Raw genomic sequence first — 15,998 nt, forward strand, 5'->3', positions numbered from 1 at the left:
TGTTGTTTTCAACCATTCCTTTAATTACAACAGTTTTTCCACAGTTAGTGTTTGAGACATTTCTAATTTCTAAATCGACATCATGCTGCAATTACTGTACAAGCTTTTCATTTGAACCAGTGTTTTTACTTTATGCAAACCAAGGATAACATGCATTTCTGTTGCCATTCAGCAAGAGTGACCGTACATCTACAACTTCTCACACATTTACACATAGGCTACATATTTTTGAAAGCACTTTACAATGATGTATGATGTAAATCACAACTCAAATGTAGATATGTTGGCCAGACACTATTTTACATGTAAATACAGACGCCACACAAGTGTGGCTTTGAGTCCAGTAGCTGCATTATTTGCTTTGCCTTGTCGTTGATTTTTCTGTTTCAAATATTTTTATTAAACACACACAAGAATGGTGTATAAGGTATACAAGACAGGTATACAATTCTTATCTAAACATAAAAGAGCATACAAGAACAACAAGACCCAGAGTTCTGGGTGCAGAACAAATAATACAAAACACGACATACAAAACAAGGACACGTAGAAAGAAAGAGGGAAGATGTCCCCCCCTATTCCCCCCCCCCCCCTCCCCCCTCCCAACTGCTCGGGTGGCAGGGCCATCACATGCTGCCCAAAGGTAGATTAAAATATTACAATTGAGAGTGCGTTAATAAGTACAAATTCACAGCGCCGACTCGTCCAAGTAGGAGAGGAAAGGCTGCCAGATTTGATCAAATGTTGATAATTTATTGTTCAGAATATATCTAATTCTTTCTAAGTGTACAGTGTTTGCCAATTCACTGAGCCATAATTTGGTAGAGGGCGCTTCCCTCCTCTTCCAAAACAACAATATTAGTTTTTTTGCCGAGATGAGACCGTACGAGATTAGTTGTTTTTGGGGGTTGGTTAATCCGTTTAGGGACTCAGATACTCCCAGGATTATCAGAAGCGGGTCTGGATCTATTGAAGTCTCCAAAACTTCAGAGAGGATCCCAAAAATTCCACTCCAATAACCATGCAAGCTAGAGCATAGGGCAAAGCAGTGGAGTAGTGTACCCTCCGTAGCCTGACATTTATCACATGTAGGGGATGTGTCAGGAAATATCCTATGCAGTTTAGTTTTGGAATAGTGTAATCTGTGTAATACCTTGAATTGTATGAGACGATGTCTGGAATTAATGGAGCATGTGTAGATATACTCCAAGCTCTCTTCCCAGTCTGCCACCGAGATGTCAGTCCCTAGTTCTTCCTCCCATTTTGCCTTGATGGCATCAGTGGAAGGTGTGCTAACAGATTGAAAAGCATCGTATAGACGCGATATCAGTTTATCGGATGTGGGGCATATTTTTATGCATCCGTCAAACATGGAAGGTTTAGCATTCCCAAATGTTGGGAGGTGTTTTCTAACGTAGTCTCTAATTTGTAGGTATCTGAAAAAATTACTTCTGGGAAGGTTATAAGTTTCCCTCAGCAACTCAAAGGAAGCAAAGGTCCCTTCTATGTATAAATCCCCTATGGTACTTATCCCCAACTCTCCCCATCGCTCAAAGGTGTTATCAAGGTTAGAAGGGGCAAAGGAGGGATTCCTGGCGACAGGGAGCATGAATGACATTGGTCTAAGCTCAAAGTGGACTTTAATTTGCTTCCAGATTCGGACTGTGCTATGTATAATAGGATTGTTACAATAAAGTGACATCTCCAGATTGACAGGCGACAAAATCACAGCGCCAATAGAGAAGGGGTGACACTCCTCACGCTCCATACTAAGCCAGCTGGATGCCGGAAGTACGTCAGCAGAAACGTAACAATGCGGAGGTTAGCGGCCCAGTAATAAAATATAAAATTTGGGAGAGACAATCCTCCTTCCAGCTTGGATTTACAGAGGTGTTTTTTACCTATCCTGTGTGTTTTATAATCCCAGATGAAAGGATTGATAATTGAGTCCAGTTGTTTATGAAAGGATTTAGGTATGAATACTGGGATGTTCTGATATAGGTAGAGCAGTTGTGGGAGGAAGACCATTTTAATGGCATTAATTCTTCCGAGCAGAGAAATTGGGAAAGTTCTCCAAAATAGTATGTTTGCTTTGAGTTTTTGCATCAGAGAGGGGAAATTCTCTTTAAATAGTAAGGAGTATTGTTTGGTAACTACAATTCCTAGGTAGGTAAATTTTTCTGAAGATAACTTAAATGGGAGATGTTCTAGCCAGGAGGTATTTTGCGACCGTATGGGCATTAATTCACTCTTGTTCCAATTTATTCTGTATCCCAAGAAGGTACCAAACAAATGGATCACATCAAGAATAGCTGGGATACTAGCCTGTGGTTCTGTTACATAGAGGAGGATGTCATCTGCGTATAGAGAGATCTTATTTAGAGTATCTTTAGTATTATAGCCGTGTATTGCTGCATGAGATCTAATCGTCTGAGCGAGCGGTTCGATAATTAGGGCGAAGAGCATAGGCGACAGCGCACAACCCTGCCTTGTCCCCCTGTTGAGGTTAAATCGGGGCGACAATGATTGGTTAGTGAGTATTCTGGCACAGGGGTTCCTATATAAAAGCTGGATCCAATTTATGAACCTATCTCCAATATTAAATTTCTGTAGGACCTTGAATAGATAGGGCCACTCAACTTGGTCAAAGGCCTTTTCGGCGTCAAGAGATATGACGGCAAGGTCCACGTTGGGTAACCTCTGAGAATACATAATATTGAAGAGGCACCTGAGATTGAAGAATGAGTTTCTGTTAGGGATAAAGCCGGTCTGATCCGAATGGACCAATTTGCCAATTGAAGTGCTAAGCCTGTTAGCCAGAGTTTTTGCTAAAATCTTTTGGTCTGTATTAAGGAGAGATATTGGTCTGTATGACCCTACCTCTTCTGGATCTTTACCCTTCTTATGTATAACTGTAATGAACGCTTCGTCCAAAGTAGAAGGGAGAGCTCCATCCTCATTGGCCTGAACCAACATTTTGTGCAGATAGCGAGAGAGCATGTTGCTGAATGTTTTATAGAATTCACCAGGGTATCCATCTGGGCCCGGGGTCTTGCCACTCTATAGAGATTTAATTGTTTCTCGAATTTCATCAAGAGATATTTCCTTATTCAGGAAGTTAGAATCTTCCTGGTTCAGGGCAGGAAGACTACAGTCCTCCAAAAATGTTTGCATAATTAAGGGTTTAGGATCCGCTTTAGATGTATATAGAGTCTCATAAAACTGCCGGAATCTGTCATTGATGTCTTTGGGGGAAGAGAGTAATTCCCCAGATGCAGATTTAACCCTGTGAATCATTCGGTCACTCACATTTTTTCGAAGTTGTCTGGCGAGTAATTTGTGTGGTTTGTCACCAAACTCAAAATATTTTTGCTTGGCATAGAGAAAAGATTTAGCAATTTTAGCTGAGAGAATCTGATTATATTCAAATTTTAAAGAGGTAAGTTTCTCCATAGATGGGTGGCTAGCATTCTCCCTATCCAGTAAGTGAATTTGTCCCTCCAGTTCTTCCAGTTTTCCTCTGTTTTGCCTACTCCTGGCAGCCTGAAAGGAGATGATACAGCCTCTCAGATAAGCCTTCAGTGTTTCCCACAATAATGCTGGGGAGGTCTCTGTGTTGTCGTTGGTATCAAAGAAAAATGTAATTTGGTCTTTAAGATATTCACAGAATGTTGGTTCTGTGAGGAGCTGAGGATTCAACCTCCAGACCCTCTCGTTTGGTACAATGTCACCCAATCTCAGGGAGAAGGTGAGTGGACTGTGGTCCGAGATTATAATATCATGATACCTCACATTACAGGTATAAGGGAGTAGTCTAGCATCCAACAAAAAGTAGTCAATTCGAGTGTAAACCTTGTGAACATGAGAGTAAAAGGAGTATTCCCTACCCGTAGGGTTAGCGATCCTCCATATATCAAATAAGTTAGAATTTTTTATGTAGGTATTCAAGAATTCGCTTGAATAGGAGGTAGTTGTCGTTGATTTTTCAAACTCTGCATCCAAGATGAGTTGAAGTCAGATACATCTTGGGCATGAATGGAGGCCTATGCACAACATAGTTCTTTACTTTATAAAATAAGGTATGTAGACTGATCACAACTTCTCCCCTCCCAACCAAGCCTTGCTCTCATAGGACACTAAAGACTGATACAGAGTCTGCTTGGCTCCATTCCTGTCACTGCCCCTCTCTTCATGCCCTGTAGACCCTCCCATCAGTTTCTCCACATAGTCACTGTTCTGGTGAAGGAATAGAATATGATCTAAATGCTGGGGCCCCAGAATGGCCCTGCGTTGAGCAACAGTAGTCTCTCTAGGAGCAAAGGCCCTGTCTGCAGGCACAGCAGTAGCAGGGATAGCCAGAAATGTGCGGGCAAGTCTGGCCACGGCAGGGAAGCGATGCTCCTTAGAGCGCCACCAGTGGAGAGGTGACAGGCTGCGTTTGCACAGCGGCTCTGCAATGTAGTTCCCCAGCTGTTGGTGGATCTCAGGCATTCGCTCAGTGGGATCCTCTCCAAGCAGTATGTCGTACATGCTTTTGGGCACATGACTCACTTGCCTATAAGCAGGGGGCTGCAGGTCTCCTTTTAACAGGCTAGACAGTCCTGCTACTCTCCTGGGACCATTTCCAGCACTGCAGCGCGAGCCTTCACCCAGTCCCTCTCCACTGACCTGTGACGGGGCAGTCTGGGACAGCCCCTTTAACTGTTGCTGCAGCACAATAATGTCCCCCTCTTCATTTGATTCACAGGACACAGGTGAATCCAGAGGAGCAATGGTTGACTGTGAGTGATCCAATCCCCGATTCCTCACTTCCTTTTCCCTTCCCTCTTCGCCATCCTCATCCTCGCCTCCTTTGTCACACTCTCTGCTCATTTCCTCCACCTCTATTTGTGCTTGGGCAGATAATAGTTCCTTGACCTTGTCGTGCAGCCTACTACGTGCATGTGGGCTGAGGAAGCGCAGCTCCTTAAACCTTGGGTCCAGGAATGAGGAGAGGACGGCAGGGCTGTCCAGTAAGGCTTCCTCTTCACCCAGTCTCCACTGTCGCTCCATCCCTGACCGCACCGTCTCCATTACTCCCCGAGCCACAGGGCAGCTGGTCTCTGCGATATGTTGCTCTAGGACACGAGATACACCATGCAGGCACGGCATAAGGGCGGAGATGGACAAATTGATGTCCTCGCTCAAGAAGGAGGCAGCGATGCGCACGGTCTTAAGTACTGGCACCAGTTCCTGGAGGAGGCGCCACTGGTGGTCCGCTAAATTTGGAGCAGCTTTCTGCTCCTCGAGAACGGAGCTCACCACCCACTTCAGCTCGAGCAGACTCTCACACATGTCGATAGCAGTCGCCCAGCGCCCTGGGTCATCCAGCACTAGACAAGCGCCTGCCTTATTCGCCGCTTCTGCCTTGTGGATCAGAGCGGCGGCAGCAGGTGCATCATGCTGGAAATGTGAGATAATCCTGCGGGCCTCCGCAAGAGCCTGTCTGACAGGTTCCATCCATAGTCCGTCCTGGATGCAGAGTTTGAGGGCTTCCCCTGCACAGTGTAACGCTACCCAGCCTTCTGGGAGATCCTGAGGTGATTGGTGTGGTCCAGCAGTACGATTAACTTTTTCTTTCGGAACTCCCATATTCTCAGTCCCTTTGGCCTCCGAGATCCTGGGAGTGTCATGTACAACACAGAAAACAGAGCTCTGGGGAAGATGGAATTCAGAGAGAACTGCCTTCAGCGTGTCCCCAAATTGAATGAACCCTCTTTCACAAATCTTCTCCCTGATATCGGGCATGGGACAGGTCTGCAGCACACAACGGGCCAAGCGCCAGTCTTTGTCAACAAAATGTGCACTTACAGTGAAGAAGAGGCGACCGCCTGCTCCCACCGCACAACCTGCTACGGACTGCCAGTACTCAGTGCAAAGTGTTATGCAACGTGGAGCCAGGCCAGACTGAAGATACTGCTGCAGGTGCCGTTTCAGAACATCATAGTGATGCCAAAGGAGGCTGCCAAGCTGAGAGGGAGACGGCACTGGGTACTGTGGTTCTAAGTAGCTCAATAGAAGACGAAATCCCCTCTCCTCCACCACAGACAGTGGCTGAAAGTCCCTGTACACCATTTCCAATATTAGGTAAGTCAGAACCCCAGTACGCTTGCCATTGGATTCTTTGGTGGTGATACCACTATGGCTGGTGACAGGGATTGCATTGGCACCGCCTCCTACATCTAGGGGAGGAGCACATGTGATTCGGGCACGTTTGGCCATCCCTTGTTCAGGAGATAAGTCAGCATCCTGCTGCTCCTCTTTTACAACTATGTGCAAATCTGTCTGGAACATACATGTGTTGGCTGTGGCAGATGTAGTAGAGATGTTGCAGGGGAATCCGGGCTGGGCCCTTGGCTGGAGTGATGTAGCTGGAATCGGGGCCCCGGCCACTGCTGTGTTATCAAGTACAGGTGGCGCGTTGTCGCGTATATTATGTTTGCGGACAAGGTGCTCCCTCATAGTCGTAGTGCTGTTGTGAAAAGACAACTGCCTCTTGCATATATTACACTCAACATACATCTCATTAAGCTGGATGTAGTAATTCCAAACGGTTGACTTGCGCCTATCCAGAACCAGTCCTGTTGCTCCCCGTTCGCCCCTTCTCCTCAAATTTGGGGCCAGACTGCTGGACAGGGGGTACCCTCGGAAATCCATGTTCCCTCGGAAATCCATGTTAGAGTTGTCGGAGATCACTGGAATGGAAGATAAAAAACATTTTTGTTCAGTGTTCGGTTAAATTGTGTTTTGTTACATAGCTTCCAAATATTAAGATGTACAAATAATTGCCATGTAACTCGATCAGTAGCCTACTACACAGTAACAACTAATTCAAACGGGCACAGCAAACATGCACCAATTGTAGGATGATGATGATACACCATCATTTTTAAAATGTTGTTTTATTTTTACCCCCCTTCTCTCCCCAATTTCGTGGTATCCAATTGTTAGTAATTACTATCTTGTCTCATCGCTACAACTCCCGTACCGGCTCGGGAGAGACGAAGGTCGAAAGCCATGTGTCCTCCGAAACACAACCCAATCAAGCCGCACAGCTTCTTAACACAGCGCGCCTCCAACCCGGAAGCCAGCCGCACCAATGTGTCGGAGGAAACACCGTGCACCTGGCTACCTTGGTTAGCGCCCACTGCGCCCGGCCCGCCACAGGAGTCGCTGGGATACACCATCATTTTTGGCATGCATTGAGATTTTCCTTTCTATATATATTCAAAACAGAATAACGATCTCAATATGTTCTCCTGACTGAAATATTTTCACCGCCAAGGAGTTTGAGGTTCCTAAACTCCTGGGCTGTCTCAATTCAGACTAGGGACCGTTGATCACCTGAGATAAACAATTATGTCCAACCAGCCACTAATTACCTAGAGTCCAGAATAATTTGAATATGAAAAATAAAACATTCACACAAATATAAGAACCCCACGTGAATACCTTCATAAAATTACGGCGCTCGTTGTTTCTCTATCAACAGCTGGAGATTTTTGACCCGTAAAATATCAAATACTTTGGGATATAGTCAAACGTTCATGCGCTCCAGATAACCTCTTAAAAACGAGAAACCGTCAAATAACCAAATACAATTTTGCCCAATGAACACATATATGATATCCTAAAATACCTGTGTTTTTTTCCCCCGCAAATGGTATTGCAAGCGTATATTGCTGTGATGGTAGGAAAAGCTTTGCTCACAATGAGAACAGTAGACTGTGCTTTTTTTTAGCATCCAATTTAAAGCCAAAACGTCTATGTAAACTTCAACTGAGTGGTTGATAGTCATCCATTGTTTGTAGTAATATTTCGGTGATAGGCGCAATGACACAAATGTATCCAGAAGTATTCTTCCTACAACAACGTATCACAGCAGGAGCGTATTCATTATGGAAACCGTTTACCGAAACAAATGGTACGAAATGGGAGTTGTCCAATAGAAACTGTCGTTTGCTGTTTCCGTTTGTAGTAAACGGAAGCAATTTTGCAACAGACGAAACACCCAATGTTGCCTACCATCACGTGTTTTTATGACAGATCACCTGATTTGTACTTCCGGCTTCAGTGTGACGTGACGGTATAATAACAACGGATGTTACGCGTTGCTAAATGTAAATACAGAGCTTACTGTGGTCTGCATTGAATACCACGTACAATTTCCAGAGCTAACGAAGAATAAATTGTTTAAAAAATATGGATAATTCTGGGAAAGAGAAGGAGGCTTTGGCTCTCATCGCTGAGGCTGATAAAAAGATGAAATCCTCAAGAGGATTTGGGGCTTTGTTCGGGTATGTGCCAAATAAGTTTAGCTATCCTAGTTAGCTTATTTGATTTGTATTAGCTAGCTACGACTAATTCAGATCACCATCCCATATGTATTTTAACATCAAAGTATGGACCTACGAAAGTACTCACCTAAGAATAATTATATATAAGATGACAACGTTGACTAGCAAGCTATGCTACACCAAATTGTGAGCCACAGGGAGTATTCAGTCAAATATTCCCTTCTCATCTAGCCTGGCTATATCAAATTTCTTCCTTGTTCGTTCATTGCCATGCCAAACATGTTTAGTATTGATATGTAGTATTCATAAGGTCTAAACAGCATTATCTGTGTATTTCTCCAGAGGTTCATCCCGGAAATATGAGGAAGCGTGTGACATGTATGTGAGGGCAGCAAACATGTTCAAAATGGCCAAAAATTGGAGTGGTAAGATTTGGTTCGAGTTTTATAGTGGACATTTAGAACAAGCGGGATTATGTTGGATGTAACCAACCTAATATTGGTTCACATTTTGTTCCAGCTGCTGGTAACGCATTCTCCCAAGCAGCACACCTCCATCTGCAGATGGACAACAAACTTGATGGAGCCATCAACTTACTTAATGCAGGCAATGCTTTCAAAAAAGCAGACCCACAAGGTAAATCCCATTTTACTAAAGAGATTGCAATTGCATTATCAAAATTATAGTTGGGTTTATGGAACAGACATTACATATAAATTGTATTATATCCTCAATTGTTGAACAATTTGTGCCACTGTGTATGCCCTATTACAGTGGTCACGAACCTTTGATTGAGCATACATTTAAATAATTTTACTGGGCTGATGGTGCCTGCATCTGATGGTCAGTCTCAGCGGAGGGAGAGAGCAGAAGACTGAGGGTCCGTCTCTCAACATCCATCCGCTCTCCCTTTCCTCCACTGACCAAAAAGGGACACCGTCTTCCAGCTGATGGCAACTCTGCCTCATGCACAAATTCATGTTGTTACTCATATGAACAGAGAAAGTGAAATATTCCTTGAAATTAAAAAACACCCAAGTCGCTAATAATAACAACACAAACCTATAGATACACTTTCCTACTCATTCATTACTGCTGCACTGCCTGTTGTAATGCTGAGTGGAAATAGAAAGAACGTGCATTTTATGGCTTAAAAAAGTGTTGACAGTGCTGAGTAAGAACTTAAACATGAACTCACTCATAAAAACAGCAGCTCTTTGCTGTATTTGTTGACAGTCTCTCTAGTCATGGTTTTTAAACGTTTTGAAATCTCAGTATACATTTTGTGGTAGATTTCTTTTATGCCTGCTACGTTACTGCAGACTCAGTCATCTGAGCAATCTGATTGGCCATGGGTGGCATAGTGCACTTGATTTCCTCTCCATGCCCACCGGGAAGGCAGAGTTTGTACCTTCAGACACATGAAATGGCAACAGTTTGCTTAGGGCAGCGCAGTGCAGCTGAATTGGCTGCACCTACCACCAACAGCCCAAGACTAATAAAAAAAATAGGAACACAAGGCTTTATCGTTGGGTTCTTTACTGCAATGTTTGGCGATCGACAGGTTGGCGACCACTGCCCTATTAGAATCATTAGAAACAGTGATTCCTGTTTGACTTCGATTCTATTTGAATGTACTTTTTATCTCCACAGAGGCCATCAACTGCCTGAACCAAGCCATTGAAATTTACACAGACATGGTGAGAAGCTAGGAGTATTTCTGCATTTACTACACAGTGTAACAAATAACTAAATCTCAAGCCTGCTCAATGAGAGTAAAATTGTGCCTAGTGTTCAGGAGCACTAGCTGTAGGGTGTTGATTATTATTTCACCTCTTCTGGTCTGCAGGGCCGTTTCACCATTGCAGCCAAACACCACATATCTATTGCTGAGATATACGAGAGTGAGCTGTTAGACGTTGATAAGGTCAGTTACCCAAGCCTTATAGGGTGTTGTATCCTGTAATGTACTGTTTTTTTTTATTTTTAGATCTTTCACATATTTCAGCCTTTGATATTAATAAGTGGCCATGACTAGTACATGTACCTCTTTAATCCACAGGCCATTGCTCACTATGAACAGGCAGCAGATTACTACAAAGGGGAGGAGTCAAACAGGTGTTTCAATGTTCTGGCATAATCTCTTATGGTTTTATTGGTCTATTCCATCCCACTTTTCATACATTTCTTTTAGTGTTGTGTGTCTTTTGAACTGATTATTTTCCTGCCAATCTAATTGTAGTGCTGCAAATAAGTGCCTTTTGAAAGTAGCCACCTATGCTGCCCAACTGGAACAGTACCAAAAAGCCATTGAAATTTATGAACAGGTGTGTATTAAATTACCAATTAACTGCTATAGTGGGCTTTCCCAATTACCTTTTTTTATGAGTTTGTTTCTTGTGATGCTTAGATTGGAACATATGCAATGGACAGCGTCCTGTTGAAGTATGGCGCTAAAGACCACTTCTTCAAAGCAGCTCTTTGTCACTTCTGTGTGGACATGCTTAATGCAAGGGTGAGTCTTTGTTTTCCTCATACCTACACATCGACACTTTGCCTCTATGTAGTAGTTTTGACTTTGCTCTGATCTGTTGTCTACCGTCAGCTGTCTGTACAGAGATATGAGGAAATGTTCCCAGCCTTCTCAGACGCTAGAGAATGCAAACTGGTTAAGGTAGGTCTATTATCAAATCATGGGTCACTATGTTTGTGTGTTGTATTTCTGCTTTATTTTCTCTTTGAATGGCTTTAAATCTGAGTGGATATAAAAGCAAACATGACACATTTAATGAGGGATACGTATTGTGACGGTGTACAATAAAATGCCTTCTGCTGTCATTTTAACAGAAACTTCTAGATGCATATGAGGAACATGATGTGGATGCATTCACTGATGCGGTAGGTTTTTCTCATGCCATTTCATGATGACAGAATTAAATCTTTAAATGATGTTTGTCTGTTGAACCAGTTCTCCTTCTCTAACAGGTGAAAGACTTTGACTCCATCTCAAGATTGGATCAGTGGAACACCACTATGTTACTTCGGATCAAGAAACAAATACAGGATGATGAGAGCGACCTTCGCTAATCCTTCCCCCTGCCAATCCATCAGAACACACCTGGAAGTTTACCGCTATATATATATTTTTTTTTCATGTCACATTCCTGAATAACTTTCCATTTTTCTCTCTGGCTGGTCTCATCCTTTAATCACAGGCATTGAACCCTTTAAATGAGTGTTTCCTGTCTATCTATTAATCTCTGTGTTGTCAAGCAATTAGGGTGCTGGCCCAGACACCAAAGATAAACTACTGGCAAAATCCTGTGTAGAATAGCACCAGGTAGATAATGAAGTGTAGCTATTAGCTATCCCATCCAAATAAGGTGGATAATTACCTGAGACTAAACATTGTCGTGGTTTATTTCTTGTCATGTGTTGTTTTCTATCACAGTAACTCCACGTCACTTTTAGGTAATGTACATCCTGGACATTTCCAGAGGCAACATTATATAGTACTGGAACAAACTGTCATGGACTGGTTTGTTAAACAGTGTTTCAGTTGTAAAATGTCAAGGCTTCTAATTTACTTATTTGAAGTATGTTGGGCATTGCTCAATGCTGCTCTTGTTTTAGACAATAGGAAAGTCATCAGCCAAATAAGTTTTTGTTGGGCATCTTATATTGGGTTTAGACTTTGGAAGAGATGGTAAACATTTTTCAACTCTGTAGAAGAGTATACATTATTTCAGAGGAGTCTGCTAGCAGCCATTCCCTTTTTAATTATTTATTCATCTCTTAAATGTTAACATGTTGAATTAATTATTCAATAGATACTATTTCTATGTTGTCATTCCAAAGGAAATCGCTTTAAATTCCCACACAGGGAGTTGGATTTACCTCAGTGCTATGGGTAGAACTAAGATGATTACTAGCAGCCTGCCCATGTGCATAAAGGTGGTGGCTTATTACAATCTTGCACATAACCATTTTTATTTATTTCCCATCTTGATTAATCTTTGATTAAACATTTTGTTTTAAATGATAAAATTATCTTGTGGCTTGATTTAATAAGAGGTAACGCAAAGTATACAGTTGATGTCGGAAGTTTACATACGCTTAGGTTGGAGTCATCAAAACTCGTTTATCAACCACTCCACAAATTTCTTGTTAACAAACTATAGTTTTGGTAAGTTGGTTAGGACATCTACTCTGTGCATGACACAAGTCATGTGAAAAAAGCAGACCCACAAGGTAAATCCCATTTTACTAAAGAGATTGCAATTGCATTATCAAAATTATAGTTGGGTTTATGGAACAGACATTACATATAAATTGTATTATATCCTCAATTGTTGAACAATTTGTGCCACTGTGTATGCCCTATTACAGTGGTCACGAACCTTTGATTGAGCATACATTTAAATAATTTTACTGGGCTGATGGTGCCTGCATCTGATGGTCAGTCTCAGCGGAGGGAGAGAGCAGAAGACTGAGGGTCCGTCTCTCAACATCCATCCGCTCTCCCTTTCCTCCACTGACCAAAAAGGGACACCGTCTTCCAGCTGATGGCAACTCTGCCTCATGCACAAATTCATGTTGTTACTCATATGAACAGAGAAAGTGAAATATTCCTTGAAATTAAAAAACACCCAAGTCGCTAATAATAACAACACAAACTTATAGATACACTTTCCTACTCATTCATTACTGCTGCACTGCCTGTTGTAATGCTGAGTGGAAATAGAAAGAACGTGCATTTTATGGCTTAAAAAAGTGTTGACAGTGCTGAGTAAGAACTTAAACATGAACTCACTCATAAAAACAGCAGCTCTTTGCTGCATTTGTTGACAGTCTCTCTAGTCATGGTTTTTAAACGTTTTGAAATCTCAGTATACATTTTGTGGTAGATTTCTTTTATGCCTGCTACGTTACTGCAGACTCAGTCATCTGAGCAATCTGATTGGCCATGGGTGGCATAGTGCACTTGATTTCCTCTCCATGCCCACCGGGAAGGCAGAGTTTGTACCTTCAGACACATGAAATGGCAACAGTTTGCTTAGGGCAGCGCAGTGCAGCTGAATTGGCTGCACCTACCACCAACAGCCCAAGACTAATAAAAAAAATAGGAACACAAGGCTTTATCGTTGGGTTCTTTACTGCAATGTTTGGCGATCGACAGGTTGGCGACCACTGCCCTATTAGAATCATTAGAAACAGTGATTCCTGTTTGACTTCGATTCTATTTGAATGTACTTTTTATCTCCACAGAGGCCATCAACTGCCTGAACCAAGCCATTGAAATTTACACAGACATGGTGAGAAGCTAGGAGTATTTCTGCATTTACTACACAGTGTAACAAATAACTAAATCTCAAGCCTGCTCAATGAGAGTAAAATTGTGCCTAGTGTTCAGGAGCACTAGCTGTAGGGTGTTGATTATTATTTCACCTCTTCTGGTCTGCAGGGCCGTTTCACCATTGCAGCCAAACACCACATATCTATTGCTGAGATATACGAGAGTGAGCTGTTAGACGTTGATAAGGTCAGTTACCCAAGCCTTATAGGGTGTTGTATCCTGTAATGTACTGTTTTTTTTTATTTTTAGATCTTTCACATATTTCAGCCTTTGATATTAATAAGTGGCCATGACTAGTACATGTACCTCTTTAATCCACAGGCCATTGCTCACTATGAACAGGCAGCAGATTACTACAAAGGGGAGGAGTCAAACAGGTGTTTCAATGTTCTGGCATAATCTCTTATGGTTTTATTGGTCTATTCCATCCCACTTTTCATACATTTCTTTTAGTGTTGTGTGTCTTTTGAACTGATTATTTTCCTGCCAATCTAATTGTAGTGCTGCAAATAAGTGCCTTTTGAAAGTAGCCACCTATGCTGCCCAACTGGAACAGTACCAAAAAGCCATTGAAATTTATGAACAGGTGTGTATTAAATTACCAATTAACTGCTATAGTGGGCTTTCCCAATTACCTTTTTTTATGAGTTTGTTTCTTGTGATGCTTAGATTGGAACATATGCAATGGACAGCGTCCTGTTGAAGTATGGCGCTAAAGACCACTTCTTCAAAGCAGCTCTTTGTCACTTCTGTGTGGACATGCTTAATGCAAGGGTGAGTCTTTGTTTTCCTCATACCTACACATCGACACTTTGCCTCTATGTAGTAGTTTTGACTTTGCTCTGATCTGTTGTCTACCGTCAGCTGTCTGTACAGAGATATGAGGAAATGTTCCCAGCCTTCTCAGACGCTAGAGAATGCAAACTGGTTAAGGTAGGTCTATTATCAAATCATGGGTCACTATGTTTGTGTGTTGTATTTCTGCTTTATTTTCTCTTTGAATGGCTTTAAATCTGAGTGGATATAAAAGCAAACATGACACATTTAATGAGGGATACGTATTGTGACGGTGTACAATAAAATGCCTTCTGCTGTCATTTTAACAGAAACTTCTAGATGCATATGAGGAACATGATGTGGATGCATTCACTGATGCGGTAGGTTTTTCTCATGCCATTTCATGATGACAGAATTAAATCTTTAAATGATGTTTGTCTGTTGAACCAGTTCTCCTTCTCTAACAGGTGAAAGACTTTGACTCCATCTCAAGATTGGATCAGTGGAACACCACTATGTTACTTCGGATCAAGAAACAAATACAGGATGATGAGAGCGACCTTCGCTAATCCTTCCCCCTGCCAATCCATCAGAACACACCTGGAAGTTTACCGCTATATATATATTTTTTTTTCATGTCACATTCCTGAATAACTTTCCATTTTTCTCTCTGGCTGGTCTCATCCTTTAATCACAGGCATTGAACCCTTTAAATGAGTGTTTCCTGTCTATCTATTAATCTCTGTGTTGTCAAGCAATTAGGGTGCTGGCCCAGACACCAAAGATAAACTACTGGCAAAATCCTGTGTAGAATAGCACCAGGTAGATAATGAAGTGTAGCTATTAGCTATCCCATCCAAATAAGGTGGATAATTACCTGAGACTAAACATTGTCGTGGTTTATTTCTTGTCATGTGTTGTTTTCTATCACAGTAACTCCACGTCACTTTTAGGTAATGTACATCCTGGACATTTCCAGAGGCAACATTATATAGTACTGGAACAAACTGTCATGGACTGGTTTGTTAAACAGTGTTTCAGTTGTAAAATGTCAAGGCTTCTAATTTACTTATTTGAAGTATGTTGGGCATTGCTCAATGCTGCTCTTGTTTTAGACAATAGGAAAGTCATCAGCCAAATAAGTTTTTGTTGGGCATCTTATATTGGGTTTAGACTTTGGAAGAGATGGTAAACATTTTTCAACTCTGTAGAAGAGTATACATTATTTCAGAGGAGTCTGCTAGCAGCCATTCCCTTTTTAATTATTTATTCATCTCTTAAATGTTAACATGTTGAATTAATTATTCAATAGATACTATTTCTATGTTGTCATTCCAAAGGAAATCGCTTTAAATTCCCACACAGGGAGTTGGATTTACCTCAGTGCTATGGGTAGAACTAAGATGATTACTAGCAGCCTGCCCATGTGCATAAAGGTGGTGGCTTATTACAATCTTGCACATAACCATTTTTATTTATTTCCCATCTTGATTAATCTTTGATTAAACATTTTGTTTTAAATGATAAAA

General features: G+C 41.8%; 3 protein-coding genes across 5 annotated transcripts; 2 read left to right on the forward strand and 1 right to left on the reverse strand.

Annotated features, from left to right (window-relative positions):
- Positions 1-2: 2 nt before the first annotated feature.
- On the reverse strand, positions 3-8,000 carry LOC110534049 (E3 SUMO-protein ligase ZBED1). 3 transcript variants are annotated; one of them, XM_021618689.3, is made up of 2 exons: positions 7,679-8,000; positions 3-6,734 (listed from the first exon to the last, which is right to left on the reverse strand). In XM_021618689.3, exon 2 carries the CDS (start codon positions 6,712-6,714, stop codon positions 4,093-4,095), a length of 2,622 nt encoding a protein of 873 aa, XP_021474364.3. In that variant the 5' UTR covers positions 6,715-6,734; positions 7,679-8,000; the 3' UTR covers positions 3-4,092. The 3 variants fall into 3 exon arrangements, with proteins under 3 accessions (XP_021474364.3, XP_021474365.3, XP_036846347.2); XM_021618690.3 differs by having other exon boundaries at positions 7,492-7,958; XM_036990452.2 differs by having other exon boundaries at positions 7,750-7,950.
- A 92-nt stretch (positions 8,001-8,092) lies between these two features.
- On the forward strand, positions 8,093-12,383 carry LOC110534050 (alpha-soluble NSF attachment protein). The gene is made up of 11 exons (XM_021618691.3): positions 8,093-8,336; positions 8,679-8,761; positions 8,856-8,972; positions 9,990-10,036; positions 10,186-10,263; positions 10,399-10,454; positions 10,579-10,663; positions 10,747-10,851; positions 10,942-11,010; positions 11,184-11,234; positions 11,322-12,383. Exons 1-11 carry the CDS (start codon positions 8,242-8,244, stop codon positions 11,421-11,423), a joined length of 888 nt encoding a protein of 295 aa, XP_021474366.1. The 5' UTR covers positions 8,093-8,241; the 3' UTR covers positions 11,424-12,383.
- Positions 12,384-12,574: 191 nt separating this feature from the next.
- LOC149980031 (alpha-soluble NSF attachment protein-like) lies at positions 12,575-15,998 on the forward strand. Its single transcript, XM_090186825.1, has 9 exons — positions 12,575-12,587; positions 13,605-13,651; positions 13,801-13,878; positions 14,014-14,069; positions 14,194-14,278; positions 14,362-14,466; positions 14,557-14,625; positions 14,799-14,849; positions 14,937-15,998. Exons 2-9 carry the CDS (start codon positions 13,649-13,651, stop codon positions 15,036-15,038), a joined length of 549 nt encoding a protein of 182 aa, XP_090042951.1. The 5' UTR covers positions 12,575-12,587; positions 13,605-13,648; the 3' UTR covers positions 15,039-15,998.

The sequence above is a fragment of the Oncorhynchus mykiss genome, chromosome 10 (genome assembly GCF_057628025.1).
Source record: "Oncorhynchus mykiss isolate SJ-2025 chromosome 10, ASM5762802v1, whole genome shotgun sequence".
NCBI classification, from domain to species: domain Eukaryota; kingdom Metazoa; phylum Chordata; class Actinopteri; order Salmoniformes; family Salmonidae; genus Oncorhynchus; species Oncorhynchus mykiss.

What these genes read in the sequence shown, in the direction of transcription:
- LOC149980031 (XM_090186825.1), top strand. An exon ending in CCATTGAAATTTATGAACAG is followed by an intron (nt 14,279 to 14,361) that starts GTGTGTATTAAA and finishes TGTGATGCTTAG; the next exon opens with ATTGGAACATATGCAATGGA. An exon ending in GAGAATGCAAACTGGTTAAG is followed by an intron (nt 14,626 to 14,798) that starts GTAGGTCTATTA and finishes TCATTTTAACAG; the next exon opens with AAACTTCTAGATGCATATGA.
- LOC110534050 (XM_021618691.3), top strand. Translation starts at nt 8,242, where the DNA reads ATGGATAATTCTGGGAAAGAGAAGGAGGCTTTGGCTCTCATCGCTGAG. An exon ending in GGATTTGGGGCTTTGTTCGG is followed by an intron (nt 8,337 to 8,678) that starts GTATGTGCCAAA and finishes GTATTTCTCCAG; the next exon opens with AGGTTCATCCCGGAAATATG. An exon ending in TGGATGCATTCACTGATGCG is followed by an intron (nt 11,235 to 11,321) that starts GTAGGTTTTTCT and finishes CTTCTCTAACAG; the next exon opens with GTGAAAGACTTTGACTCCAT.
- LOC110534049 (XM_036990452.2), bottom strand. Translation starts at nt 7,837, where the DNA reads ATGACTATCAACCACTCAGTTGAAGTTTACATAGACGTTTTGGCTTTA. An exon ending in CACAGTCTACTGTTCTCATT is followed by an intron (nt 6,735 to 7,749) that starts GTGAGCAAAGCT and finishes CTTCCATTCCAG; the next exon opens with TGATCTCCGACAACTCTAAC.